This window comes from Amphiprion ocellaris, chromosome 16 (assembly GCF_022539595.1).
Source record: "Amphiprion ocellaris isolate individual 3 ecotype Okinawa chromosome 16, ASM2253959v1, whole genome shotgun sequence".
NCBI lineage: Eukaryota > Metazoa > Chordata > Actinopteri > Pomacentridae > Amphiprion > Amphiprion ocellaris.
Genome location: NC_072781.1, coordinates 8,499,530 through 8,525,409, shown reverse-complemented (window position 1 = coordinate 8,525,409; position 25,880 = coordinate 8,499,530). Strand labels below are relative to the sequence as shown.

The 25,880-nt window shown below is 38.6% G+C and overlaps 1 protein-coding gene across 5 annotated transcripts in view; it reads left to right on the top strand.

Moving 5' to 3' along the window:
• Nucleotides 1–25,880, top strand: part of LOC111575536 (protocadherin-15-like) — a 207,642-nt gene that overhangs the window by 88,322 nt on the left and 93,440 nt on the right. For all 5 annotated transcript variants that reach the window (XM_035953017.2, XM_055018618.1, XM_055018616.1 and 2 more), the window contains 4 exons: nt 21,781–21,941; nt 24,069–24,224; nt 25,290–25,409; nt 25,521–25,631. In XM_035953017.2, coding sequence (XP_035808910.2) covers nt 21,781–21,941; nt 24,069–24,224; nt 25,290–25,409; nt 25,521–25,631 — 548 coding nt within the window. The remainder of the gene's footprint in view (nt 1–21,780; nt 21,942–24,068; nt 24,225–25,289; nt 25,410–25,520; nt 25,632–25,880) is intronic.

The window sequence follows — 25,880 nt, the reverse complement described above, 5'->3', positions numbered from 1 at the left end:
TCAGTGTGTCCATAAATGAGAATGCCGTCTCCTAGCTTTTATCTTGTCTCTACAAATTCATGATTTGTATCTGCTGTTGCCTGAAGCGAGTGAGGAGCCTCTCAAGCCTCTGCACATTGAGCAACAGCTTATAGGAAATCAGAAATGAGTGTTACTGAAGGGCTTTATTAAAATGAAGTCAATTTAGCATTCTTTTATGTGCTGTTCTGCCAAGGTAGATTCACTCTAAAAGCTGGCAAATCATTGCATTTTGATGAAAGCTGACACCCACTTCAATGAGGCAATCTAAGTAAAAAAAAAAAAAAAAAAAAACCCTCTATAGGCTGATGATGCAAGCAATCGTATCCGTCACTTAAATGTATGCTTGACCTTAAATGCTATCCTCTGGATGTGCCGAATGCACAAAAACAAGTGGTTTGATGGGAAATCAAGCATATTCACCCGTGGTAAAGGAATGCAGTGCTCCAAGCTTCAAGGGGGATCCTTTAGATATCGCCACTTCTCTTTAGCACAGTAGCTTTAAGTGCAGCTGTACCCAAGCAATATTTTCTCTTCAGAGGAACCTGAATATATATATATTTTTTCATCTATTTGGGTGCTAAATTGATTCATAAAACTAAGATTACTGAATATCCTGCCAGCAAGTGTGAGTGTACAGCAAGTACTGGCCTGGGCAGCACTCCAGCTTCAACTTATAGCCACTGCGATATTCCTAAAGTTACAGTAATCGTTATGACAAGCCCTTTGATTTATTATAAGCCCCACATTAAGACTACAGTCTTAAAACCATGCAAAAAGAAAGGTCGATGACAAAAACTTCCATAAGTGCTCAATAATATAACCTGAAATATTGAATAGTGCGGTGCAGACTATGGCGTAATATCAACCTGCATGCCTCTCTCCCGTTTTGGTAATGTGATGGTAATTTTGTCCAGTTTGAATGGGTTTCATATTTTCATTGTTGCATCCAGAGAGAGTTTATTAAAAGACTCTTTATTTGAATAGGATATTGATAAAACTTGAGACTTTATCCAAGAGTGTCGCTATCAAGAGGCACTCCAGCACAACGCGCTCCTTACCCTTCCATCACTTGATGCCCTTTTTTTGTTACAAGTACTCGGACCAATCATTCATGTGAAGTAAAGTGCACTCTTTTTTTTGTGGAGACAGTGACCTTTTGCTGCCTCCTCCTCTTCACTTCTCTGCCTCGTCTCTGAACTTGACCTAAAGTCCCCCATACGAAGCTCATCAGATGGAAAATGAAGCGACAAGTGCGCCAGAGTTGGATGAAGATGAAGAAAGTGAGCCACTTCGAACTTGTTCAGTGTGTTCTCTGGTCTATGGTTGGCTCTTTGCTCTCGTCGCTTATTATGTTGTTTTCAGACTCAAAACTGGCCCCAAAGCAGTCTTGACATGGCATTAAAAAGATTTGACAGAGCTGAAACGATGGCAAACAGATAACATAAAGAGTGTCAATGCTGAATACCATGTCTGTTTAAAGGTCTCTTGTTTCATCCCGGATGACGGGCCCTCATATAGGGGTGCATGCTTTCCTCCTGAGCAAAATACCAGGACCAATGTCTGCTGGTTTGCTGGGGATTCAAAGGGCTTGAAGGCATCTCTAAAAAATGTTAAATGTGTAAGGTTTAAAGAATTAATGAGATGAGCCAGCCTACGTGAGTGTTTTTCCTTGGTCACCAAGGACTCATTAGCTTCACTCCTTAAAGTTAATTCAATCCCTCACACTGTTTCTCTCCACCAAGCTTGTCATTAGTTCAATCATGCTCCCTGTTGCTTCATTCCTTTACATTAACATTTTGTGTCGTTAGCCCGTTTCAAGGCTGTCTCTTTCTATGTGTCTGTTTCTTGATTTCTTTTTCTTCTATTTGCTGGCAGAACATCCAGCAGGAGGTTGAACTGGCCCTGAAATTACATGTTTACTTCAAATTTAGCGTCAGGTTAAGTTTCCATAATCACAGCAGAACAACCTTGCACCTACCAGAGTCACAAGTATCATTTTTATTCTGTTTATTACACCTGGAAGGCAGTACTGTTTTATTCAAGGTTAACACAGCAGTGGGCTAACAGTCCAGTTAGACACCCCCCACGCATGTAGCACCATGCTTTACCATGATGTATCTTCAAACACCTTTAGTCCTGACTACTTCTGAGCTCAAACAATAGCAGATGTCACCAGGGGAGCAAATTGATATATGGGTCTGTCAGTGTCCCAGTGTACCAAGTGTGGTGAAAATTATTGATCCCTCGATAAAGAGAAGGGCACGTCATAGTGTTCCACAGTTTGAACAGTGAGCTACCTCTACCTACAGTACTGCTGCTGCCCTAGACATGATACCAAGGAAATATTTATATACACACTACCATTCCAAAGTTTGGAGTCATCCAGGCAATTTCATGTTTTTCATGAAAACACACTTTTATTCATGTGCTAACAAAGTTGCACAAGGGTTTTCTAATCACCATATATAGCCTTTCAATATGATTAGCTAACACAATGTAGCATTAGAACAGAGGAGTGATGGTTGCTGGAAATTTTCCTCAGTACCCCTATGGAGATAATCCATGAAATATCAATCATTTCCAGCTAGCATAGTCATTTACCATTAACAATGTCTAGACTATATTTCTGATTTGATGTTTTCTTCATTGAAAAAACTGCTTTTCTTTCAAAAATAAGGACATTTCTAAGTGACCCCAAACTTTTTGAACGGTAGTGTGTATATATACATGTCAATCTGACTTGTAAAAAATTCTGTTACATCCTGTTTAATCATTCAATGTAACCTTGTCACTCCTACACACCGAAACAGATTTTTCATTTACATTTTGACAGATACATAAGTTTGTGTTGAAGCAAATGTATTGTATTACCGATGACATTGTAAGAAAGGCTTTCGGTCTGAAAAAAAACGTGAGTCAGTAAGTAGGGAGGTAGGAGATCGACCGAACACATGACATGTCCTTCACAACTTCAATGTTAGCTTGTGGAAAATATTGCACCTTGTTTGGCACTTTACCTGTAGAGCTTCAAGCTTGATTGAGTTTACACACCAAAATTACTCATTTTGGTTTAGGAAAACATCATAGTTTGGGTTAAAATATTACCTTTTCACTTCGTGTTTAAAGCTTTTCCTCCATTTTCTGGGTTACCAGGATGACTGTTATATTATGTGATTGGTTGACTTAAAAGCAGCAACAATAAAGCATTAAAACTAATGGAAAAGATATGTAATTTGGAAATGTATCCGTGATACATCAGAAACAAACGTAATGAAACAGAAAATACGATTTCCCAATTACCCACTTAATTGAGAGTGCAATTTAGTTTTATAATAACAGGATTTTGTGGAGATCGGATTGTTTAAATAGAAAGTGATAAATCAAGCCACTGCTGTTCAAATACGGAACTGTGCCACATAACAAATATAGTTGCTGCAGCCCTGAACATTCATTGTGGTTTTCATACCATTGTGGTTGTAGTGCATGCAGTCCATTTTGCCCATTGTTATGCAAATACTTTAGTCTTACTTTGTATTGCACATACCTTTAGTTGGGCATTAGGGTTAAGGACACTCATTTGTGTATTTAATACCTGTCTTTTCAGCTCCCTGTTCATTATACATAGATATATGCACTAATACTGCAGACCAAATGAGATAGTTGAGGAACATGGACATAAAGAGATGAGAGATTACTTTAGTACGTTGCAGGACATTACCTCTGTCCAGGCTAAGTACAGGTTACTTAGGTTTGCCTACCCGGCTGTGTAGCAGGAACATGCGGAAATAGAATCTGCATGATGTTCAGTCAGATCAGTACAATACAAAGCATGATGCTGGGACAAACACAAACAAAGAGCTCAGAGCAGTGAGGAGTCTGTTTTTCAGGCTACCATGTTCATAGATGTGATTGTTGGGTTGCAGAATATCCAGAGCCAGCAAGAGATGGAATTATGTCAATCACACACTGTAGTGACTTAAGATGGTTAATATAGGAAATTAGAACTTCTATAATAAGCAATGCTATGACTGAAAGTATTCATTTTGTGAACATTATAATTCCTTTTTTCTACACATTTTGCAAATACTGCAAATAAAATGACTAACTCCAGAACAAACTCCAGAGATTTTGAATTGCTGTGCATCTTTGTGCTGTTTGTTTGGTCTTTTCCTGATCTTAAATCACTAATACTGAGCATTGTAAACTTCATATTTCCCAGCAGTATGTCTAACATTTGATTTGGTGCATTTCGGTTGGTGAGTGGGCTGATTTTAAGCAGCTTCAGCTTCAATTTATAGAACCACATTGAAAATCTGTTGCGATATTCTCCCAAGGTTTGTTTAGATTTTGCTGATCAGGACTCGAGACATGCCTGTTATGCTTAATAATTGCAACTAAGCAGGAGCAGAAACAGCTGGACAAATTTTGGCGGAGTTACCCAAGTGGCCAATTTGATTTTGTGGAGCTGTAAATCTGTTCAGACAAAACGAGCACTGCTGTCTTGTGTGCAACATACATTTGTGTGCATTTGTGCTGTTGAGGTGCAGTTGGGGATATGTTGAACTTGTTTTGTGAATTCTACTTTTCCTTTTGTGTCATTTTTTGCAGATGTTTCATTAGGATTTCAATACATTCTTTCCTTTTCCGTGTCTTTCACACACGCAAACTCTAGTCTCTCTTCTTATCTGTGATCACATCCGTTGTGATGATTGCCAGGTCATCAATATATAATTAGAGCGTAGCTGAAAGGCCAGGATTAGTGCACAACACCTGCTCCTTGTGGATTAGAGAGCAACGCAGGGGGGTGGGAAAGTACACAGGGCTCAATTACACACTACATACAGTAAACTGACTACCTTAGTACGACCTCTATACTTTTGTAATTGGTTATGCAACTAAAAAGCTATTATTTTTATTTAACACAATTAATGATAAATTCTGCCTGCTTTCCAGACTCTGAATATCTTTATTTCCCATATTTAAAAGGACCTGCAAGAGCCTCAAGCTCCTTGCCTGTTTGCCCCTAATTAGACCACTGTTTGTATTAATACTATTGTTTTTCTTTAGAAGTGGGGAGCATATTTTAGTGTTTGATGTGCAAATAAAGACAGCAATTACACTTTATTGTGGAGATAAATGGTCAGCATAATTACTTCTGTTCCTGTTGTAAATCACTTTGTTTATCCTCATTACAGTATAGAACCGGGCCTTTTAATGCTGTGCTGTATCATTGTTTGCATGAACATGCTTGGATTCTTTAGGGTTTTAAATATCAATGAAAAATGCTCAGTCTCTGAGATGCGAATAATCACTTAGTCAAATTGCTTAATCTAATTTAATGTGCATACTTAATGTATGATCAGAGAGAATCACAATATGTTCAGAAAACTGTCTGTACTAAGCTCACCCAAACAGTGTGGTTTTGTCTCTGCAGTTTTTAAAGGTGATAGAAAGAAATGGCTTTTTTATGAGTGCTGGTCCTGGTGTGAGCACACCCCCCTCAATACCTTATTCAGCCAGTTTTCCCCAGAATATGTTGGGATTGTCACCTTAGATTAATTGAGTCTTCAGTGAATATGTGTGTTTTTAATTCACCCCTCTCTCTAAGGGAATCCCAGTGTGCTTTCACTGCAGCCTCTCCCCCAATGTATGTGAAGAAACTATAGAGCAGAGTGATAGTTGTTAGTTTTCTACACTGTACACTGGCACAGATGAGTTAGGAATCTGCAATCTGGAAGCAAGTGGCCTCCACACCTACAACAATACAATGAAACCTGTTCAAAGAATACACAAAGTGAGCTTTTTAAGCAGACTAACAGTCTTTTCGACTATAACTCACTCGACAGGGAAGGGTTTTTTCCCCCTTGCAAAGCTGCAGAGTCGACATTGTGTTGATGGCATCATGAGCAGAGAGGTCCTAAAGTTGCTCTACTGAAACAGTGATGCCAGGTTTGTGGACACCATAATGATGCTTGGGGCAGTTTTAATGACGCTGGCATTTTCTGACTCATAACTGTTTACACTGCACTGAAATTAAGGTTAATCAAAACCCTCCTTGAGTCTTTTGTGCACAGCTCGTACTTGCTAAAAAAAAAAAAAAAAAAAGACTTGAAATTCTTCCTCAGTATATTGAAGGAATGCCATAACTGTTTTTCTGTTTCATTGTAAGGAAACTTGCTGGAGAAAGCCCCTTGTGTGTACTAGAAAACATTTTCCTTTTTAAACCTGCTCTTAAGGAAGCATGTAAAGCTGCCTGCATTATTGGATTTATTTGTGTTTGTCAATTTGCATCCCTCTGTTAATAAGATACAGAGCATTCATCATTTAATTTCCCGCACAATATAATGAGATCAGGGATTAGTTTAATCCTCACATTAGGCTGAACAGACATTAGAATGATTGGTCATTCATATTTCATTTTTAGAACTCATTGTCGAGCAATTCAAACTGAGCGTTCGCATGTATCCTGCAAAACTTTAATATTTTGTAGAGCTTTTATACAGAAATCATAAAATGAGTTGTCCTGGAAAGTGATATCGACATTGTCATCTCTTACCGAGAGCTGCCAGTTGAAATGATGATCGAGGACCACATGAAGAACAGCAGAGTGACAAAATCTGTACCAAATTACTCGGAATGTTTGAAAAATGATGGGCTTTTCAGTGCACCTTCAGTCAGTTCGGATTGATAAAGACAGCATGCACTACCTGATTAAATGCCAGCATTGGTTCCTGTTGGCTCATAGGGAGATTTGTGTTTAAATTAGTGGTGGGACGCGATGAAAAATATTACTCTAATTAATTAAGGCTGACTCATCCGACATGTCACTTTTTTCCACACCTCTGCAGTCCGGTGCCTCTGTTTTTTGTTTGTTTGTTTGTCTTGTTTTACAGCAAAGAACTCTGAATTGTACATCAATTTCTGTAATGAGGTTGCACTGCAACCCCACTATAATATACCTCTCAGTGTAATTGTCGACCGACTCCTCCGGCTGGTGCAGTCTGATCAAATCCTGAACTGACATTCTCAGTCTCCTGAGAAAAAGTTGTTCTTCTAACGCACAGGTATTAAGGTCACCAAATGTAAATTGTCCAGCACAATTTGTGATTCTTTTTAATAGTCTGTATTAAAACATTAGCCAGTCAAGCAGTGTTTGTGACGGAAACTCATGCTATCTATTTCCCAACAACACTTTTTCTTCATCTCTTGCCATTTTGAAACTAAATCTGAATCAGCTTGGCCGTGACAGCATTGTTTAACATGCCATAGAGCTTAATTGTATGTTAATTGCTTATTTTACCTTGCAGTGCACCTGTGTGAGGCATCTGTTTCTCCACAAATTTACTCATGTTTTTCTTTTAGTTTACAACCCTTCTGTATGAGTTGCAGGTGGGAAAAGGCAGTGAAGTGGCTCTTTTTTGTATTTTACCAAATGCAGCAACGATGTTACAACTCTTAAGGTGCATTTAAGGTAGTTAGTAGAGTCTTCTTCTTTAATCCACTCCAGGCTGATGGGATTTAAGATGGATGAAGAACACGTTTTCATAAATGGAACACATTTACAAAAATGGAAGTTGGCTTTAAGCAAGCTTTAAATGAAATAACTTAACAATCTTAACACTAGAGCTGTGTTCAATATATTGCATTGTTAGAATTGTCATTTAGGTGGTTGTCTGCACTGTTTGCATTAACATGAGACTATCTTAGTTACCTGATACAGGCTGTGCGTATAATCCTGCCATTTGCCAGGTTTGTCTTTTTGCTATCTTAATGTTACGTTTTCAAAATCCACTTCACTCTGGGACACAACCACCACCGCCTCTGGGCTACCGCACTGAATTTTTGTTTTGAGGATTTCAATTGCTATTGTCTCTGAAAATAGTGCTTTTACTGGATAGCTGTCGTCCTGCTGCAGAATGTATTTGGACCGATCAGATGTCTCCTGATGGTATTTTGTGGTTGCTTATAATATAAATAAATGGCAGTACAAGCTTTTCCTCCATTTCCTTGGTTACCAGGAGTTCTCCCCATATGATTGGTCACATGAACAGGAGAGGCAGTGGAGACACCAGCAGGTTTCTAATGAGGTTCAGAGATTTTTTTTAAAAACTAGAAACACCAAAAGCAGCTGTAGGTGATGGGTGCAGAGCTTTTTTTCTTCTTCTGAGCTGCTGTATATGCTCTGTATTCTTTGGAAACAAAACAAAAGATGGTGATGCTCACAAAAGAATACTATATGGACACTCATCCATATAGAGCTTCTATAGTCTCTTTATATGGTTTTAAACATATTACTAGTTAGACATAATGTTTATAGAATTCTTGAGAAGTTGTAAGAAACTAGAGTAATTGTCACTAGGTAATTTATTCTTTCTATCGTAGAAAACAATTATAGTGACAAGGTCGTGTGCTGCTGGAATATTGAGGCACAAATTATTATCTGCTGCACATGTACAGTAAAAGTCATGGCAGAAGCACTCTTCAACCAGCTTCCTTGGTCTCCCAGCAGCCATTCTTATTAGTAATAAATGATGCAGGATGGGCTGACATGTCAGTGTTCGTGTGGTTGGCTGGCAGACCAACACTGGCGCCTTCTGTTTCTGTGAGTGCATATTTTTTTAAATGACTATGATAGCAGCCACCCAACACACTAATTTGTTTTTAAGGCAGCAAATTAGAGTCAACATGCACTGCAGTAACCCCCTTGGCATAAAACTTGTGTTTGGTAACAAGACTCCCCCCATCAGAGTCACGGCTTAATCCAGTGTCCCTGTACACCAGACAGTTACAGCAGTTGGCTGGCTGACGTGATTTTAATGACTCGCACCCTTTGCGCAGTGAGTTTCTGCTCCTTCGTTTTTGGTCGAAGGTTTGTAGTCGCAGAATGTAGAGCAAAACGGTATGAATGTAGCGTTGTTCTAGCACTCAAATGAACACGTCATAGCAACATTGCACAGATGCTCTAGAAGCAACGTTTATTTATTTGTATTCATATATCTACTGTATGTCTTTCTGCATGGAGTTTGCATGTTCTCCCTGTGCATGTGTGGGTTTCCTCCAGGTACTCCGACTTCCTTCCGAAAATGTGCTCAGGTTAATTGGTAACTCTAAATTGTCTGTAGGTGTGAATGCGAGTGTGCTTGTTTGTCTCTATCTGTAGCCCTGCGATAGACTGTTACCTGTCCAGGGCTTTCACACTAAGTCAACTGGGATAGGCTCCAGCCCTCCGCGACCCTGATGAGGATTAAGCGGTGTGTAGATAATGGATGGATGGATATCTACTCTATGTTATCTATTTTCTGTGTTGTTTGTTAAATATATGTCAGGATGGACTACTGCAAGCTGAATATACCTGGGGGTGTAAATATAGTAACGTCAACCTGAAGTGTAGTGCCTTCTGCTGTATTTTCAGTTTGCTGCTATACCTGTAAGTGTATTAGTATTACTGTTTGTGACACCTCTGCTCAGAGAGAGACTTCTTTGTAATATCTGGACACATGCTGCAGTGAGAGAACAGTGTTATGTGAGTGCACAATTCAGCTAATGACCAAGAAATCAGAAATCTAGCTGTGAGTTCCAGGTTTCTCTCATTATCTTACCCTAATTGAGGATTCCCTTGCTTCTCAGCAACACGTCTATTTATGAACTCATTGTTTCGCAGAAAGCTGACAATATATTTGTTACTTGTGGATAAAAGCTGTTTTGTGTATTGTTACAAGAGTTGCAGCTATTGTTATAACAATCTGTGATGGAACTGAAAAGTGTTCAGCCACTTAGGTGTTGAGAAGCAAATCTTATTCTTAGATCTGGAATGCAGTCAGTGTAAAATATTTAACTGTAGCTCTGTCCGAGTCTAAAACACTGACATGTTTTCCAGACAGAATTTATACAATGAATTCACATTATGCGTTGATTTAATTTCAGAAGGAACAGTTATACCATAAAATATGGACATACTGTATGTTATTTACTATGATCAAGAAACAGTGCAGTGATTAATGTAGTTGTCAGCAGTAATAATTAACTGTCATTTGTCTGCCCTGGGACAGTTTTGGATGTATTGGTGAATATTCATCACTCACTCCCAAAGCTTTGAAACAAGAAAGATGAGTGCGCCCCATCTTTCATGTCAAGCCAAAGTACAGTTGCAGTGGGAATTGCTTAAAATTGATGGCAGTTGTAATACTCAGAACATCTTTCAAACTAACATTCAAGGAATGCACCACGTCAGCCTCACATTCATTATCAGTGGAGGAGCTCTGGGCTGTAAATAGGAACGGCATCATGGGTAAAAAACTTGCTTCTTTAGGTACTTACTGAGCACACAAAAGGCTGCATACCTTGTTAAGAATGTATGACTTGGTGCTTATTCATGTTATTATTATTATTATTCAAAATATCCTTGCACTCTGTTTAGCTATTAAAGATGTGCTATGTATGTGCTTAAAATATGTTCATATTATCAATGGAGCACCAGGGTGTTAAAGCATTGATAGAACTTCATAAGTGGAGGCTTCCCAGTCCCTTTTGTAAAGAGCAAGGTCTCACCTACCACTTTGTAAAACTCCAGGCAAAGTGTTAACATTTTTAGATGGCTTTGAGGGAACAGATGAAGGTCTTCGACTGCTGTTGCTGCCATTGTAAGTAACCTTTTGTAAGTAACCCTGGATACGTGCCATGTGGATGATGTATAATCAGTTGACGTTTAGTATATGATGCCACTGACCTGATCCTTGGATTCCAACTTTTCCAAAATACAAGTTTGGCCTTTGTGTGCTGACAGGCCAAGTTGTAGGGAAGCATATTCTGCAGAAAACCACATCAGAAATATAAAACCTTCCACACAGTGATGCTCTATTGTCGCATTTTGGGCAGCGTAGATTGTTCCACGCACAAAATTTCCCAGTCGCAAGTGTTTGCTCAAGGCTTAGGCTTGTCATTTCTGCTTGTGGTACAATGATTTTAATCCTGTAACAGTGCCTGCATGTGTTTCATAGCCTGCTACATACAGTCCACAAGCTGCACTGTATACCTGAGCAGTAGGGTGAAGACTACCATTAGAGACAAGGACATGGGGGTGGTTACCAATAACCTTGTAATGGGAAGTTATAGACTTTATTGCACAAATGTACGTGTACAGTTCGTGATGAACTAAATATTATGCAAAGTTAATATATCTCAGAATTAGAGGCAGGATCCGAATATTTTTGTGTACGTAACACATAAATAGGTGCTTTTATTGCTTTTATTGTTCTTTAGCAGATGAAGCAACACACATCTATCTTGGTTAGACACAGTGCTGATGGTTTAATGTACTTGTTACTGTCATCACTTAAGTTTGTATCGTACATCTTTTCTTTCGCCACACAATCTCCAGCAATGGCTATCTCTTGATGCCTTTTTTGATTACTATGTAAATGACACATCACCATCCCACAGTGACACATCATAATGATTTACAGTGATGCCAAGGTATAGATGCAAGTCCTTTAACGTCTGATCTGGTTATGGGTTGCTGCATACAGAATGTGACCATTTATTCTGTTTATGACTGTACAAAATAGAGCTGCTTAGACTGTTGTCAGCATATTAAAGTCTGGCCGGCAAACAACACCACTTTACATTAATATGAATTTGTGCATGTTGCGCTGTCAAAACTCATTTGCCCATTTGTTTCAAAAGGAATATTATGATTATTACACTAAGAGAAATGAAATGATTGCAAATATGTGGCAGATAGGAGTGAAACTCTAAAAAGTAATCTGGCATTTATTAGCTCATTAGTGTAATTTTCTTACAAAATGGCATCTGCTTGCTCACAGTAATGGTTGTATTTCTAACTCTAGCGTCCTTGTATCTGTCGAGAGGCAAATTACGCTTCGAATATTTTTTTTGTTTACACATGCATGAATAATTTCAGGTATTTTATTTTTCTTCAGCTCCAGCACTTAATGTCATGCTAAAACAAACTGACAAGCTATGCCTGCATCTGTGTTTAGCATGCCATTTGAATGCTTAATGAAGATGACTTTATGGCATGTGGTTTTCTAGCATGAGATGCCAACAAATTTTTGGACACTTGGAATACTTATTTTTTTCGTTTTCCCTGCTAAAACCAGCAAGCCTTAACAATTACAATACAACACTACAGAAAAGTGCATTGAACTTATACACTTTTCCCACACATATCTGTGTGGGAATGGGTAGCAGTAGCCACATTTGGCAATTAGCCCAAGAGGTTCCTTTTTCCAACATTTTCACTGTGTTTGTCATTTGCAAACCAGCATGGATTGTGCAGAGGCATGGGGCTTTGCTTTGGAACCTGTTCACAAATCCCACTTGACATTGGACAACATTATTAGAGGATGTAAGCAGACGGTAAAGTCCCCAGTCCTGGATGTAATAGCAAAACATTTGTGCACTTTTGTGTGTTGGGGTGTGTGTGTCTTCATGCACTTATTAGTTATTTTGATTGCATAAGTATCAGGGCCTGATTACTGTAATCAGGAAATGTATATCCCAGTTACCAGCTTGTACAAAATATGACAGCTGGAGAATTTTTTTAAAAATTGCAAACATTTTTTACGTTTTCTTTCAGTTCTGGCCTTCTTGCACTTGCTTTTCCGGAGCCGATTCTCACTTTCTTCTCTAAACTCATGAGGCCCTGAATAGTGTGGCAGCATCATATCTATCTCATATCATCCAGGGGAATACGCTGCCCTGTAGTGTGCACTTACTAGATACAGGTCATCTGGTTATCTTCAAAATAAATTGAAGTATTGTTGGTTGTAGAATATCTGCCAAAGCTGCTTCCAGCCTTTGGAAAACGTCGATGTATGAGTGAGTCTGATCCTATCAGTCTGTGAAAATCAAGCTTGAAAATTCAAAATATGTAACAGAATATGCCAAACTTCTTTCTTTTATATACTGCAGGGTATGCTCTGTGTGTGTGGAATTGTTTTCATACACTAATAAAGCCTTTTTTAATTGCATTAGGAATTTGAAAAAGTAAACACCAGGTTTCTGAATTATATAATTACATAATAAACAGCAAAAACAATTAAAAATATTGATATATAAAACATACAGATTGAACAAATGAAGTCCCAAACTGGACACCTATGGAATCCCACTCTGGTCTTACAATGGAGACAAAGCACTTCCTTTAATAAAAATATGACTTAGACCTTTGAAGGGCACTTCCAGAGTCAATCCCAGTTTTCTAATCTTTGTAATAAAATTGAGGTGTTCACTGTGTCAAAGCAGCACTTTGGTCCAATAGAACATCAGAAATTATTACCTTTATGAGTATAGTGTCAGTGTGATGGAGTTACATCCTGATGATAAGTTATCAAAGTGTTTGTTTTGCCTTAAAATGTCGCTAACTTGCTGGTGAACCAACTTTTTCAATAACTTTACCTAGAAATGGTAGGTTTGATATGGACAGATAGGTGTTCTATACAGTGACGTAAAGATAGATCTGTTTGAAGATCAGCCTGAGAACCGCAGACTTTCAAAGTCTTTGGAAAAGTGCCAGATTGGAGAGCGGTGTGACCAATTAAAGTAGGGGGCAGACACATGGAACAGAGTGTGGAGCAGAGCAGTGACAGTTGAGGTGAAGATAACATTACTCAAGCTGATGACAGCTCGTTAAGTTAAAAGCTTCCCAACAAACGTTAACCTTTCTAAAACCAAAGATGGACAAATGTCAGCCTCAAATGTCTGAAAGTGGAGCTAAAACATCTGCATTCTGTTTAAATGACCTGACAGCAGTGAGGAGGATGCTAGAAGCTCTCTACAGCTGCATCCCCTGACAAGCACAAGATGACAGGATTTAACCGTCAGGGAGGAAACACTCCGTCTGGTCCTGCAAGACAGATATTGGTCAAGTGGGATGCAAAACTTAATTCAACTCCAAACAGTGTTGTAGCACTGAAACCACAATCACACTCGAGGCAACAATGCAGAGAACTGTATGCTACTATAATAATAATAGTAGATCTATGTAAATAAGGGCCTTCATAGAGGGTTGTGTTGCTTCAGATACTGTGAATAAAATATGATTCCGTAAGATCAGTTTGACTAACAGGAACATGACTTTGAAGTCTTATCAACCATCAAAACAGTTTACAGATGCAGAATTTTATAACTTTGAAAAGTTATCACAGCAACAACTATTTTTACTTCTGTAGCAGTGATTGCTCACACTGCACCAGCGGTGTTAAAGATGTCGCCACAGTGTCTTGGTTATTGCATTGCGGTAAAAGTTTAGAGCTTTTTTTTTCCTATTTGTTTTTTTCCCCAGATGACAGTGTGCTATTGTGCCTGAACCCAAACTGCACTGGCCTCATTGAAATGATGCAGGGCTAAAGTCAGTGGGAAAGCTGCCTTAGACTTATTGTAAAGAGAGAGTCTTGTGCAATACATGTACTTTTCTTTTGTCTTTCATGTGTTCTGTATGTGTTTGAAAACCTCTGTTGGTGGTAATGACCCCTGAAGACATGTGATACCAAAGCAATCATGTGGTTAAAGACTGAAATGAACGGAGAGAGAGCTGTAGCAACTTGTGAGTAGGTGTGTCGTCACTGCACTGTAATACCACATTGATTTTTATACATCTATCTGCAGTGAGGAAATGATATTTGTATTTGGGCTTTTTTGGGCAATCCACACAGGGAAATTAGCTGCCTGTCAAAGTGATGGGGAAAAAGTTCAGAGTTTCACTTGGGCTGAAATGAAATCAATTTTGGAGGTTGATAGGGCAGCGTATTGTTATACCCTGACAAAATTACGCTCAGGGCCCCATTTGAGCTCAGCATGCGTGCATGATGAGCATCCCACCCAGTATAAAAAGGGTGTAAAAAACACTTTCCTTCAGTAGATGAGATTGTTTCTCAGAGCATTTCTTCAGATCACTGTTTGCCGAAGCAAGTAGCTGCTGCTTTTTTATCATTTGTTACTTTGACTCCAGTTTATTTATCACAAAGATGCAGGAAACAGACAGATGTTTTCCTTGTCGAATTATATCAAGAGTAATTAGGAGTCATAAAACATTTCAAGTGCTAAGACTGCAGTGGTATTACGTCCTTCCTCATTTGGTGGTTGTTGTAATACACATATGCTGCTTTAATTCTGGCTATGTATGCTGCACAGGGGGTCTCCTGACAGCTGGTGCGCATGTTTCTACTGTATGTGTGAATCTGAGTGAGAAAATGTCTCAGTATGTGTTAATGGCAAGCACAAATGACGGGGACAAGTGGAACATAATGAATACCTCACAGAGCGTCAAGTTTTAAAGAAAGGCTAACACTTTTGTGAAGATTTTCCGAGAAAAATACCCCCCAGTGTTATAATTTGACAGCATATTATGTGAATTCTCACGGTTATATTTTCCATAATTGCATCTTGACCACCGTTTACTGTGCCTACCAGACATTGTCATTTTTTCAAGCGTCTCAGGTGTAGAGCCACCTCTTGCTCTTGTTAATTATGTCACCATCAGCATGTTTTTTCCATTTGTTTGTATTTTAACTTGTTGACATGTCCATATCTTCTTTTGTTTTAAATATATATGAAGGACAGTGTAACACTAGAATATCCAGTCTACGCCATGACTCGGCATATCCACCTTAAAACTGCAATGTTGGGATGACAGTTTAAAAAATACAAGTTTAGATGTCCAGGGTTTCAAATGCAGCAAACCTAAAGAACTAATGATGTTAACATGCCAGAAGGGATCTTCTGTATCATAATTCATCTTCAGAATTGGTTTCCAGTTTGAACATGTATCAATGAATCCCAGCAATATTACAACTTGCCATTGTGTAATTGGGCTGCACAATATTGAGGGAAAAAAACTGACATTGCCATAATCAGTTTTGCTGTTTTATATAATGTAGTGTTAAAAATCACAGGAATTTTCACTAGATGACTTGAATAAATTTATTTGGAAAGGATTAATGATTTGTGAATAATTAGGCAGATTTTTTAGGAGAACACATTTGCATAGAAAATGAAAAATAACTTTAAAAAGCCATAGTGACTTTTTTCTGTGAAATTTTTTGGAGTGCAAACCATTTGAAACCTTTTTCATATCTCATGTAAGGCTTGCATTCAGACCTCGTGTTGCACTCATCATACAGGTAATCGTGATGCTGAATTAAAAGGTCAAAGAAATTAGTCATCTACCTCATGTAGTGGCAACAATTGCAAGAGACTGCTGACATCATCCTTTCTCTAGTTGATATATTCCAATACAACAGACCAGGGCTGCATTATTGTAGGACAAATATTAATCATGATGATTTTCATCAATAGTAACATCAATTTTAGTTTGATTTTTGTTTTTGCTTGTTCATATTTTAAATAGGATATAGTGAAATAAGGTGTCCGATTCATCCAAGTTTATCTACATGGACTCTTTTCCATGAGCAATGGGGGACACATTTTAAACATCATTATCACAGGTCATCCTGCTCAGTTAATTATGGGAACCCAAAATCATCATGATAAATATTTCATCAGTTGTGCAGCCCTACAGCTAACACTATGTTTCTTTTTTGCAGTCAAATCCTCAGTTTCAGAGTTTCTCTGAGCTCCTTGTTCATTTTTGCCGTGTAGATGAGGAGCCTGCAACAATCTCTGTTCTGTTACACACTTGTAGGTTAGTTATGGAAAATGAGCACCATTTTCTGTTTATCGCAGCCGCTTTCTGCAATGTGACTGTTATGTATGTGCACAAAAGAATAGAATAGAATAGAAGATTATTATTGTCAATTTCTCTGTATGTCCAGGACATACAGAGGACCTGAGAAGACATTTCTCTTTAACCTTTGTATTTGTGCCACACATTAAAAAAAATTAAGATAAAATATATAAAACTCAACCTATGTACACTTTTCAATGTGGATGATCAAACAGTATATATATTTTTTTAAAGTTATTTTTTTGGCCTTTTATCGGCTTTATTGGATAGGCACAGTGACAGAGAGACAGGAAATGGGAGAAGAGTCAGGGGAAGACATGCAGCAAAGGGCCGCGAGCGGGAATCGAACCCGGGCCAGCTGCGTCGGGGACCAGCCCCTGTACATGGGTCGCCCGCTCAACGCGTTGAGCTATACGGGCGCCTGATCAAACAGTATATTATGCAGCCCTATTGTGTAGTGGAGAGTAGTTTACAGTGTTTGAACAGAGGTGAGCTGGTGTGCTCCATCTGCAGGGAGTGGGGTGTAGAGTTACATCTAAGTAAATTTAAAGCAGGAAAAAAATATTTTTTCTGGAAATAAAAGCAATAAGACTTCTGAATATGTAACATTGAAACTCACAGATGGGCTTTTAAGGGTTAAATGAATCACCAGAGAGGGCATTTGATGCTTTATTTAAGCTTTCCAAGTCCAGCATTTGTTCTATAGGTTGTGGCCTAATCAGTCAATCACTAAGCAATGTTACTTGTATTCATCATGTTCTTCATCACTGTGGAGAGATTTAATAAGGTCTGTGAAATGCAACACATGCCCTTCCTTTCAAGTGTTGCTGTAAGAAAATTAAAGTTGCTAATGAAATGGTCTTAGATTCTAAGATCGGTCATTATTTGGAAATTGAGCTCTGATCAGATCCTCAGTCATCTCATTCCAGAGCCTAGGCACCAAAACCAAATCTCATTTGGTCGCCAGGCTTTGTAGCATAATATTAACCTTTCTTTCAGAAGCTTCACAGGAAGCCGCCTTAGCTGGCGAACTCATGAATGTCAAGGCACCTCTGTGCTTTAAAAGTAATCAGAAAATCTTAAAATCACTTCTAAAATTCATCAGTAACCACTGAAGTGATGCCAGGGTGGTGGTAATATTGTTTCATTTTGGTGCCAGAAAGGAACTTTTCAGTATTTCTAGACACAGATTAATTAAAATAATCTGAATAAGATATTACAAATACTCGACTAACTCACCAGGTTTGTTTTAGGTGAGGAATGCATTATCGTTTTAAAGTTTCCTGAAATCAAAGAGGCAAAATTAGACAACTAGTTGATAGTTTGTTTATGGGGAATTTACTCAACAGGATTTGAAAAGGATGTCAAACTGGGGTAGAAGCAAGGATTAGAAATAAGGTGGTTCTGTTGTCTTAGTGAGTTTCAGGAAGAAAATCTCAATATTTTTTGGCCTTGAACGGCAGCCGTAATGGATGTCCTAGAAACAGCTCTGGCCAAAGCACATTTATGCCTGGTCATGGCCCAGGTAAAACTGTGCCATCTACATAAAGGTGGAAAAAAGTTCTATTTATGAATTAGATGTTGAGGAAGCAGTGTGAATATCTAAAAACAGGAGGTCCCCATAGAGATGTGCTGAAACAACAGATACAGTTTTAGGCTGGTGGTTTTACTAGAGAGTTACGATTTTAATACAAAAAAGATATAAATGTTTGTGATGCCCACCAAGTGCACACTAATTTTGTTAAGCAATATTGTAGTGGCATGAAATGTAGAATAACATCCTCACATCGGCTTACACAAGAAGGTCATTCATTAATGGCCATCAGAAGGGCAGTTTCAGTGATGGGCTACAAAATCAGACTGGAATTTTTTCAACATAATGTTCTCATACATAAAATCCAGCTGTTGATCTACTAAATTTCCTCAAACGTTTACCCGCAAATGGCTTTTTCAACATAGTTTAAATGGCTGCATTAAAAAAAAAAAGCATTATGACCTCTAAGCACCTGCTAAGGAGAGCTTTCATATCTGCCTATTTAGTAAGTCATAACTGAAGTTGTTGTTAGTTCTCTTCTGCAGTCTGCAGGATATAAAGTAACTGTATATAATAATCACAACAATTTCCCCGCACAATTCATCATAGCTCCCATCCTTGAACAACAAACTGCCGTTTCTGTGTGTGCTCACTGTCCATTGTTACTCGAAAGGCAAAACAACTTTTTCCTAATTGGTTTCTCTGGGATCAAATGATGCCAAATATTGTTTTGATAATGTTGTTTTATTGATTGATTCTCACCTTTAGCAACATTAGTTGTACTGCAGTTTTAGGTTTAAGTTGATAGCCTGTTTTTTTACTCTCTCTTACCCATTTTTTTTTTACTTATGGTGTGCTTCTTTGTGGCGTCATGAACCAATAATAAATTGAAATAGTGGATTAAGGTCAAAGTATATTTCAAACAGGACTCCATGCTAATACCTATGAACCTTTCAATGCTCCCAACTTTTTTCCAAGCTAAGCCTGGAACCCTATCACAAATCGGCCTCCACACTTATCTGCTGCCATCATCAGTGGATGCCAGCATCATTGATATTTGGGATAAAAGTGAGCCCTCTCTGTCGTCTCTGTGGAGTTCATCCGCTGTGAAGCCCAGATCAGAGGCGCTTCTCACCGGAGATGACACTGACTGATCCACAGGCTACTAATGAGAGTTATTTTATTTATTTACAAATGAAGTGTGTACGGTGTCAAGTATGTGGACTCTGGCGTCTTGTCTGACTGATGAGGACAACAACTTTGCAGTGTGACTGAGATCGAGAACACCCAGAACAGTGGGAGTGTTAGCTGTCGTAGCAGAGTTCAATTAACTTGAGAAAGAAAGAAAGACTTTCCATGCCCTCCCTTGTAATATTATCAGCAGCATAATTTACAACCTGAGAGTTTCAAAAAGATGTAGCTCCCCACTCAAGTTACCGAGGCAAATATATTTATGAAAAGCGGTGTTTTAGATTAATGAACCAGCAGCAGGGGGCTCTTTTGACTTTTAAATTAAATTCTTCGAAGAACCATTTTTCAGATGGAGTTTAGCCCTAGTGAGACAGATAATTATTGGTCCTTGTGATCACAACACACAAATGCATCAAACCTTGACTGCTGCAAACATGAAGCGCAGTCATTAAAAAGAGCATAAAAATGCAGCGGTGGGTATTATAATTATAATGCAAAATCTTCCATCACACCTCCATCTGTGCTCCCTCTTGAATATCTGAGAGTCTGAGTGACTAATGACTAAAGGACTAAACCCTCAATGAAATGATAAAGTACAAGATGTTGGGGACAGAAAATAAAAAGCCCATAAACACACCACCACCCCCTTAAGTTTTACAGCTGGCAGAGTAGCAAGGCATGTCAAGTGCGTTTAGTTCTAACAGTATTTCAAAATGGTTAAGTTTACTAGTTTATGCTGATTTTTATGCACGGTGCTGATTACATGTGAAACACGTTGACTGCAAGGGAGATGGATTACGGTAAAATAGTCAGTAAATGAAAACAAAAACACACACACACACTGAATACTTAGAACTTTTTTTATGTTTGGCAGCTGTGAGTTTGCACGTCCTTGAACTCTTAACTGATGGTACAGCCTGTGGTGGTGTTGGCAGCTTTATATGCTTCTCTTCCTTTTATGAATGCACTGTCATCCTGTGCTGAGATGAAAGGAGTATTATAGTGGTCGTGAAATGAGCTACTTACGCCTGTAAATTTTGCTAACTGAGGCATGCCACCTAAAAGCACCAACATGCATCAGGTTTGAAATTTGAATTAACACTGGGAGCAGGTTCTTTACACAAGTCATAACAAGGACTAGTTTTCATGTCGCGGTTTTTAGCTCGGCATGTCGGCTCGTATTTTCTGCTAATTCGATGGATGAACAATCAGTGCATTAGAATGTATTGCTTGTCTACCAGTAGGTGTTGTATAACATAGGACAATTTAAGTGTCATCTATATTTTTCACAGTATTTTGATAGTAAATTTAATGTGGATGTGTGTGTCTCTTAGGTAATCCATTGTATTTTTGAAATTCAGCTTTTGATGATAAAATTGTTGATACATTTATCCTGATATGATGCATTTTCATTCAGAGCTGATTGATTTCAATCCAGCTGCAGTGCCTATTTTATATTTTTGCCTTTTTTTTGTTTTAATATCAGATGCGTCTTGTGCGATCATAACTAAAGTAAGCCCAGGCGGTGATTCACTGGATAACTTTTCTGAGCAATGTTTACCTCAGTTTCTTGGTAAGTCAGTGTCATCCTTCTGAATCTGCTATTTTCAGTAATATTTTATGGGTACTTGCAGCTCTAAATAAAGTAGCCCATGGCTTGAATAACTGGGAGGGAGTTGGGGCCAGTTAGAAGTAGCATTTGCTGCTCGCGCCTGTCTTAAAGAGTCAACAGTTATTTCATAAATCCACTTGTTTGGCCACTAAGGACTCAGGCAATTTTCAGATTTAACTGGCTTTGGGAGGGTTGTCCCAGAGGGTTGCTGTGGCAAAGTTTAATTAGTTACTGATTAAAAGCTGTGTAGGATAAACCGGTAGGTACTAGTGTCCCCAAGGATGACAATTACCGATTTTAGAGATTTGCCTAAATAGGATGCGGAATAGTCCACAGAGATCTGAAGCAGTATTTTCCAAGTCTTCTAAGGTACTTGCTGAATTGCAAAAGGGAATTTAAGTTTTTTTTTCATTTTACCTTGGTTTTACTAAGATTAAGCACATTAAACAGACAAAAATATTTTCAAACAGCTATTGATGTTGATGATCTCATTTCAGTTAAAATGCTCCTTTGCTTTTCTGTGTTGTTTTTTTTTTGTTTTTTGTTTGGCAGCAAAGGAGCATAGACCTTCTGAAAAGCTATTTAAATTCTCTAGTTTCATTTACTTTCTACCAACAAAGCTACTGACTAAAAAAAGAAAAAAGAATTAAATAGTGATGGTGGACCTTCTTGTACAATGGAGCCATTCATTAACTGGAGGCTGCTCTGTCTCTACAGGTACGGTTTTGGTGGAAAACCTGCAGATAAATGGCCGTGCCCATGGCCCACACAGGACCATCACACTCACATTGCTGGACAACGATGACTACTGGGTGATACTGGAACCAGCACGGCAGAAACTCTACCTCAACAGCACCGGACGAGTACTGGACAGAGATGTGAGTATAGGAGAGGTTTTCATGACCATATTCTCTTTGACCAGTAGCGGTTCTGCAAACCTGTTGAGATGTGCATTCGTAATGCTGCTGCACAAATCCTTGCAGCTACAATATTGCAAACTGTATGAATTATGTTGCCACGGGAACCTACATACATGCAGCTGGTAATGTTAAAAATACATACATTTGTTTTTATGTTTGGTCCTGACTTGCTGCGAAGTGTACTTTACACTGCCAGCATAGCAGCTAATAGAACACAGATTAGAAAACTGATCACAGAGAATGTTCAATCAGCAACATTCATTCCACTTTGATTTTGCCAAAAACTATAGAGATTTCTACATGTCCTTCATTATCTGACAGTGTCAGAACGATCGGTATATTTCCTGGAGGAAAAAAGAGTCAAATGACGCCTCAAATGAACCCTTATAAGGGAACACACAGATCCTAATGAAGAAAATCTGAATTAACAAAGAAAGTTGGTAACCGCTTTGACAATACTAACCATCTCTGACTGGGGTTTTATTTTTGTCAAGCCAGCTAATGCAAAGAAAGCCTGGCTATGTTGAACTCGCTTCATAGTGCACTCCTTTGGCGTTCTAGGGACATTTTTTTTTGAAAAGATGTAATCTTATTCATGAAAGAAACAAGAAAAGTGATACATGAAACTTGCATTTTACAGATTTGACTGATCATAGCAATTGTGGAACAATCATCAGTACAGTCTCACAATCGTCTACAATCTTGCCGTTATAGTTTAATCTCGGCCATTTTCCCATTGTGCCTTCATTTTAATGACAAATGCAAATTCACAAAAGGTAGTAGATGCAATGTAGCAACAGAGCTGGTGGTGATTTGTGTTAGCATAATATTAAAATTTACCCCCTGGTGCTAAATACAGTGAACAAATAAACAAATACAGACCGTCCTATCTGCATATTCTGTACATGACATGTTCATTGTAGCTTCCTGGAGTATCCAATGAATACCGAACAGTGTAAATGGTACAGTGTAGAATGTGAGATGTGGAGTTCAATGGGATTAACACAGGATGTTGTTGCTGCTGTGGCAGATAGGCAGTTTTTCAGCATTTGGGTAGATTTTAATTGTAGTAAAAGAGCACATATACTCTCCAATTTTTGCTTCATTAGACCTGTGCGTTTTGGAATTAATTTTAGGACATTGTCACTTTTAAGGCACTGGTGGGACTTGGCCGCAAGCATATCAATAAATATTTAATTCTGTGAGCTAAAGGCTAATTTGAGAACCACCAACAGGTTGCCTTTAGAGATGCCAACATGTAATTTGAAAACGAGGGTCGACTGATGGGAGATCATGCCACATCAATTTTTAAAATGTGCTTTTCCTTCATGAACTGCTGGTAGTGTATATCTAATAATCAACTCTATTGTTTTTTAAGCATGTCTTATTTATGTACTTTACTTTTGTTTTTGTCATTTTAGTAGACTGTGTTTTTATTTTGCTTTTGTGAAGCACTTTGTTGCTATGTTTTAAATTGTACTTTACAAGTAAAATGCATTGTTTTTGTTGTTATCAAATGGCCTAAAAGGAGAGAGAAGGATGTGATGCTATTGACGGGAATATCTCAGAAACATGGCTAGGAGAAATGACAGCAGCGGAGGATCATATGGGAGACAAACGTAAAGAAATGCAACAAAAGCAAGGAGGAGAGAGAAGCGAGCTCGGCTGCATTCCACTATAGGGCATATTCACCCTTGTAGCTAAATTCAGGTGATGTCTGACAAGTAGAGGTGGCAATAGATAAGCTGCTGCAATACAGTACATTTGAACAGAACATGGCACATGGCTCAGGGCTCTTTGATCAGACATTTGAATAATTCCTTACATGTAATATTCAGAAAGAAAAGCCAGACTGCACAGGGCAGCTTGAAATATCAAACAACAGTAGCCATGATTTGTTTACAACAGTGCTATGCAGTCACAATAATTAACAAGAGGACGGAATAGTGGAGGAGTGTAGCTTTCATCTTGTTATCTCTGTATGTTTACTGTTTTTTTTAGAAATTGTGAAATCCTGATACTTTAAGCTTATTGTGACCCCAGTCATCTGTGTGTAAGAGTATGTTTTTCTTTTCTCTCTATCAGCCCCCCAACTCCATCAGCACCATTGTAGTTCAGGTCGAGTGCCACAATTTGGCTCTTGGCAGTAAAATTTTGCACGAGGTACGGATTATTGTGAAGGACAAGAACGACAACAGGCCTCGCTTTCAGCAGCCACGCTACTATGTTGCAGTAAACGAGGTAAGGGAGCCCATCTACTGGTTGGTTCTGTAGGGCCTGAAACTTCAGGCACAGTCTGAAGAATATTAATGTTGTTGTAGGTTCCGCTAATTATTCGGATTGCGATGGTTGAAAAAGGAGCCAATCTTGGTGCATTTTTCTATTTTCATTTTTTTCCAGCCCATTTATCTCTGTGTCCCTGGGCAAAAGCCACAAAAGTGATCAAGTGGCATTCATTGCTGTTTTCCTGTGTTTAAAAAACATTTTTAAATCCCAGATGCAGTTGCTTAATACTTGAGCCCACTGGTGCAAAATGGTCTTGAAGAGTCAAGTTAAGTTGTTGATTTAATAGAGCTGAGGAAATTGAATGGCTGACTGCCTGCAGCTGTTAGTTGGTCATTAGTTTCTAGTTAACTGCTAATTATTGACTTGAGATTAAAGAGATGATTGCAACTTAAGTGTCTTTACAACAATTCCTTGCAATATAGCAACCCGTTTTTTTGTTGTTTTTTTTATCTCAACACTGTGGATGAGCTGGCTCATACAAGCCGACAGGTCAGGACAAGCAAACATGCTATGATTCAAGACGATGCATCAAATCTTCTGACATTACAGTCATATGTGTTTGAGACAAAGTGATAATTCCCTGCTGAGTTCTTGGCAACCTTTGGATACACTTTGTGTACATTGCATGTTAGAAATTACTGTCATAGTGTGTTATCATGGCCATATGCAGCTGCCCTGACAGTACAGTGAGTCATTCTACATTGCTGTCAACTCCCCTGAACAAGGTCTCCTGCCCACTGCCTGGTCCTATGGACTTTTTGCTGAGGGCTCTGGGGAACAGCAGTAGTTCTCATACTTACTTTTTGTTATTCTGTCAGTGGTGCACGTAAGCCTTCAGACTGCTGCTGACTGCAACATTTTCTCCTTTTGATTTTTTCTTTCTTTTCCTTTTTCGTGTATTAATGGGATAGAGCGGCGACAGTAATAGCCATATGAATGGGCTCTCGGCTGTAAGCTGATGTTGTATTCATGGGGGGCTGTTTGACTTTTCTTTTTTACCACTCTTCTGTTTTTCTCTAGCTCACACCAGTTGGAACGACTATTTTCACGGGCTTCTCAGGAAATAACGGCGCCACAGACATCGATGATGGGCCCAACGGTCATATAGAATACAGCATTCTTTACAACCCCAATGACCCGGTATATAGACAAGTCACACCATAATAAACACCCTCAACATCGCTGTAAATTTCTTCAACAGTCAGGACTTATTGCTCCCCCTTTCTCTCTGTCCTTTCATCTCTCTTTCAGGATTCTAACAGAACAGTAAGTGTCGCAAACACCCTGTCAGGATACATTGTTCTGGCAGAGAGGCTAAACTACGAGGAGAAGACTCGCTACCTGGTTTTGGTCCAAGCCAACGTAAGTCATCTAATTTTGAACAAGCACAACCACTTTTGACAACAAGTGTTAGGACAAGCAACTGTGAATAATAAATTATAAATAGGCACTGATTTGTACATGTTTGTTTTTAAGGTTGTCTGCCTCAGTATTGACAATGTAGCATAATTACTCTGTGACTGAACTGCACTTGTTTAAAATCAGGGCCACTATCAGGTTCCCTGAAAAAAAGTACTGATATTCAGATTTAAATATTAATAAGATTTATCT